We start from the raw sequence: 4922 nt of genomic DNA, 5'->3' as shown, positions 1-4922 counted from the left end.
ATGGAAGCTGCAAGAAAAGAGATTCCACTTCAACCTCAGGATGAACTTCCTGACCATAAGAGCTGTTTGATGATGAAACACACTCCTTTGGATGGAGCCTCCTTCTTTGAGTGTTTAAATAGATGCTGGACAGCCATCTGTCAGAGGGTTCTTTGCTTCTGTATTCCTGCATGGCAGAACTGGGTGGCCCTTGGGGGCTTTCCAATCCAACTCTATGATTCTATGACTTCCCTTGACAGTACACCCCTGTAAAAGGTAGGCTGAGGAAACAAGCGTGCCCTTTGTTGCAGAGGCTGCCCGTACCTTTGGAGCTGCCACTGTGGCCAGGGAATGCATGTAGGGGGTCTCCCAGCGCTGCCATGACCGGCTTCCCCATGATCTCCAGTGGGGTGTCTGTCGGGTTGTAGCCGGCACTGGCCTCTTTCCACGAAGTCTTGCAGTTCTCTCCTTCGGTAAAGATTGGAGCAGCAAGTCCAGAGGTGGAAGTCATCCTGACGGTGGCCTGGAGTTTGGAGAGAAGAGCTATAAACCAAGGGAGAGGTCAGGGGGGAAAGAAACCGCGCAACGTAAAGGCAGGGAAGGGTCAGAAAAGGAATGGCTTGGACTCTGAGCTGGCTTTAAATAGACAGGGGGGGCAGAGGGGCACGAATGGGAGCAGCTGAGTGTGCCAAACAGGGGATGTACTTTGGAGTGCAAAGGGGAAAGGGGCTTGCTGCTAAACTCAGCTTCAGTGCTGGAAGGCAGGAGATGACACCTGCTGGAGGAACAGTTATTACACTCTTCAAGGAGAGAAGATTAGCATCCACACTGCAGAAATAACCCAGGTTGGCCACCACTTGAACTGCCACGGCTCCATGGGGTTTGTAGTTTCTCTTTTAAAGAGCTCTGGTGTGACGGCACAACTACAATCACAATCGCAAACTACCATAGCATTGAGCCATGGTGTTAGAAGTGGTGTCAAGCTGCATTATCTCTGCAGCGGAGAGCCAGTGTGGCATCGTGGTTTGAGCGCTGGACTCAAACTCTGGAGACATAGAATTCGATTACTTGCCCAGCCATTAAACCACCTACGAGTTTATCACACTGCGGGGAAAACGGGAGTTAAACGTGATATGATGTGAAGATAACCCAGAAATGTGCAGTCACGTGAAATAACGCAAGTTAATCGCAGTTAAAGCGGAGAAAACCAGCAGTTTTTAAATTGGTCTGTTCCGAATTTAAAAAACTGCTGGTTTCTCCGCTTTAAATGCGGATTAACTTTGTGTTGTTTGGTTTCAACAGCAATTCGGTGTGGTAAAACTTCCCAGACTTGCAATTCTGTTTAAATTCGAATTTAAATTAAATTCACGTTTAGCTTCCGTTTTCTCGCAGGATCTCGCTGGTGTGCGACCTTGGGCATGTCACACACTCTCAGCCTCAGGGGATGCATGGCATGGGCACACGTCTCAGAACTCATCTTGCCAGAAACCCATGATGTGGCAATCCTACGGCGATCCATGATAGGATCGCCACTAGGGTTGCCCAAGTCAGAGAACGACTGGAGGGCACGCAACTACTACTACAAGGTTTTATGGTCAAGAACCAGAGAGCCGACATACTTATATAAACTTATCATTATGAGTTTGTGGTGTGTTTAATACTCTTGAATGAACCAGACCCATGGTGAGTTGAACCCAGCTCAACCCTATGGGTGAGCCATCTCCAAGACCTCCTGCCCTCCCTGCTCTCCTCCAGTCCTTTAATTTCAGGTTCACTGAATATATCATCCGGCCTCTTCCTCTCTTTCTACTACCATCTACCTTTCCTAGCATTGTTGTCTTTTCAAGCAAGTTCTGCCTTCTCATGACATGTCCAAACAAAGTAGGACAGCCTCAATTTAGTCTTCTTGGCTTCCAAAGAGAGTTCAGGCTTAATTTGTTCAAGGAGCCAATGGTTCGCCCTCAGCACTCTCCTTCAGACGTCTGGCCTATATTCTTTCATAAGATGCCTATTGCTGTTGTAATACAAGAGCATGTTAAACTGGGTGTTACAGTATTCAAAGATATAGCTGCGTTAGTCTGTAGGATCAGTATGTAGAGAGATCTTGATGTAGCACCTTTGAGACTAACTGAAAGAATTTGGCAGCATGAGCTTTCGTAGACTTCAGTCTACTTCCTCAGATGCATTTGATGGAGATATACCGTAGTGTATCTGGTGTAGTTATGGTGCATTTGCTGGAATTACAGTGGTAGTGTTATACTGTATTTGGTGGCATTGTAGTGGTGGAGTTATAGTGTATTCGGTGGAGTTAGTGGCGGAATTCTAGTGTAGCTGGTGTTACAATGGTGGAGTTCTAGTGTATTTGGTGGAGTTAGTGATGGTGTTAGTGTTTTCAGTGGAGTTATAGTGGTGGAGTTACAGTGTATTTGGTGGAATTATAGTGGTAGTATTACAGTGTATTTGGCAGTGTTATAGTGGTGGGTTTCTAGTGTATTTGCTGGCGTTACAGTGGTGTTATAGTGTTTTAGATCAGAGCCAGTGCGGTGTAGTGGTTTGAGTGTTGGACTAGGACTCTGAGGACCATGGTTCGATTCCTTGTTTAGCTGGGAAACCCATTGGGTTCCCTTGGGCAAAGTCACACTCTCTCAGCCTCAGGGGAAGGCAATGGCAAACCTCCCCTGGACAAATCTTGCCAAGAAAACCCCATGATAGGGTCGCCGTAAGTCAGAAATGAGGCTGGTAAGGGATGTTTTAATTAGTAAACCAATTAAGTAAATTAAATTGTTTTGGGTGGGACTGTTGATGTTATGCCAGTGGCGGTGAATGATGATGGCACTTCTGTCTGCAGATCGCCTTCTTGCTAACACCTCTGGGGCTTTTGGAATAAAGTTTTGCTGTCTGCAATATAGTGTATCTGCACTGCAACAATAATCCGCTTTGACACCGCTCTAACTGCCCTGGCCCAGTGCTAGGGCATCCTGGGAACTGTAGTTTATCGTGGCACCAGAGCTCTTTCTGACAGAGTAGGTTGTGTCTTACAGAACTACAGTTCCCAGAATCCCCCAGCATTGAGCGGGGTGGGTAGGAGCTAAAAGCAGTTTCAAACCAGATTATTTCTACCGTGTGGTTTTGGACCAGACAGGGTGACCGGACCATCCTCCTTTTCCAGAGCATGTCCTACATTTCCACCTTCTGTCCAGGAGAAATGTCAAAGTGGCTTCCATTTTGAGCCTGACTGAGGTTGCATCTACACAGGAGAAATAACCCAGTTTGGCACTGCTTTAACTCCTTCTAGCTCAAGGTTATGGAATTCTGGGAGTTGGAGTTTGTTGTGGGGCCCAGAGTGGAGTGACTTGAAGGCAAATGACACACGCACACACTTCTGGCTTGTTTGGTGTACCGCCAGCTCTGCTGTCCTCTTCCTTCATGGCTGTGTGGCACTATGACTTCCCTTGATCTAGACACTATACTTCTATTGATGCAGCCTGTATACGTTATAGAGCTAATTGACTGTAGAAGTTTTAAAGGGTTTTAATTAATGTTGCAGTTCGATGACTACAACCTGTATAAGTTTCTTCAGAGGGGATTTGCCTTTGCCTTCCCCTGAGGCTGAGAGTGTGTAACTTTCCCAGCGTCACCCAGTTTTGGGTTTCATGGCCGAGCTGGGAATCGAACCCTGGTCTCCAGAGTCCTATTCCAGTACTCAAACCACTATAAGCTTTTTATCATCAAGGCTGCAAAAACTTGATCTCTTTTAAGCCGTCTCTGTGGCCAATCAGGTAAGTTCTACGTTAAAGTTATATGCGATGGTTCCCTGACAAGACTAAAAAGAACATTTGGTCAAATTCAAATAGATGGCTGTGTCAGTCTGTAAAATAAGTATGTAAAGAGCTCTTGTAGTGTCTTTGAGACTCAGGGAAAGAAAGAGGTTGGCAGCATGAGCCTTGGCAATGCGGCTGAGGAAGTAACTGAGGCCCAAATGCATCTGAGGTAGTAGAGTTACGTCTAAGAAAGCTCATGCTGCCACCCTTTCTTTCTTTCAGTTAGTCTCAAGAGGTGCTACAAGATCTCTTTTGCTTTTCTTACATGCCCACCTCCCCACTGTAGAGTAAGGAACAGGTTATCATCCCTGACTCTTCCCCAAAGAAGGCAGCGGAAACCTGGAATTGATCATGCAGAAAAGTGTTTTAATACAAAAATGATGGCAGGAAAACCTGAAGTGCCATGTGCTCCTTTTGTGTCTCTCCATCTCTCAGTGCCTGGTGCCAAGCTGCCCCCGGTTCTTCAGTGCCCTCTTCTGAAGTCTTTCCAGCCATGGCATGTGACGTTGTGACTTGACCCAGAGGACGATGGCAGCTTCTGTCTGAATGCTGTATGCTGGCCGAAGGAACAGGAGGGACAGCCCTTCGTTCGTGGGAATCATCAACTCAAAGCCTGCTTTCTTTTTTTAAAGAATTAAAAAATTTAATATACTTTATTGTTAAAAAGCAATTCAATACAATTATTAACATACACACCATTATATTCAAACAATACCTTAAGTTCTTATATACATATACTCAGGAGTGAGGAAGTAACCAATTCATTCAATAGAAAAGGACCAACCTTTATTTTTCCTAATTCTTCTTTCCTTTATATGTGATATATCCTTCATCTTCTACTTAAACCTTCTACTTATTGCCTTCACAAATCTATCTTCTTCCCTACCTCCCTCTTCCCCATCTTCCTTCCCCATCTACTTTAAATCTTCTCTTAAGTCATCCTTAATATCCTCCTCCTACCTTCTCCTACAACCAAGGAAAAGCCGCTTTCAAGCAGGGCCTAACTAAAGTACAGCTGCTTCATGGACTCCGGATCCACCAAGTCCTCCCCCATTTTTTGATGGTGCAGCGAGGCCTCCTTGCTCACATCTGCAGAGAGGTCCAGCACATCTGCAAAAGTCC

General features: G+C 45.7%; 1 protein-coding gene across 1 annotated transcript in view; it reads right to left on the bottom strand.

Annotated features, from left to right (window-relative positions):
• Nucleotides 1-4145: 4145 nt before the first annotated feature.
• The window catches only part of LOC121937117 (HAUS augmin-like complex subunit 8), a 149296-nt gene continuing 148519 nt past the window's right edge, over nucleotides 4146-4922 (bottom strand). Inside the window, exons 11-12 of the mRNA XM_042480034.1 lie at nucleotides 4761-4922; nucleotides 4146-4420 (exon numbers count right to left, since the gene is read on the bottom strand). Coding sequence (XP_042335968.1) covers nucleotides 4801-4922 — 122 coding nt within the window. The 3' untranslated portion in view covers nucleotides 4146-4420; nucleotides 4761-4800. The remainder of the gene's footprint in view (nucleotides 4421-4760) is intronic.

This window comes from Sceloporus undulatus, chromosome 7 (genome assembly GCF_019175285.1).
Source record: "Sceloporus undulatus isolate JIND9_A2432 ecotype Alabama chromosome 7, SceUnd_v1.1, whole genome shotgun sequence".
NCBI classification, from domain to species: domain Eukaryota; kingdom Metazoa; phylum Chordata; class Lepidosauria; order Squamata; family Phrynosomatidae; genus Sceloporus; species Sceloporus undulatus.
Note: the sequence above shows the minus strand (reverse complement) of the source record. Positions and strands in the feature narration are given on the sequence as shown.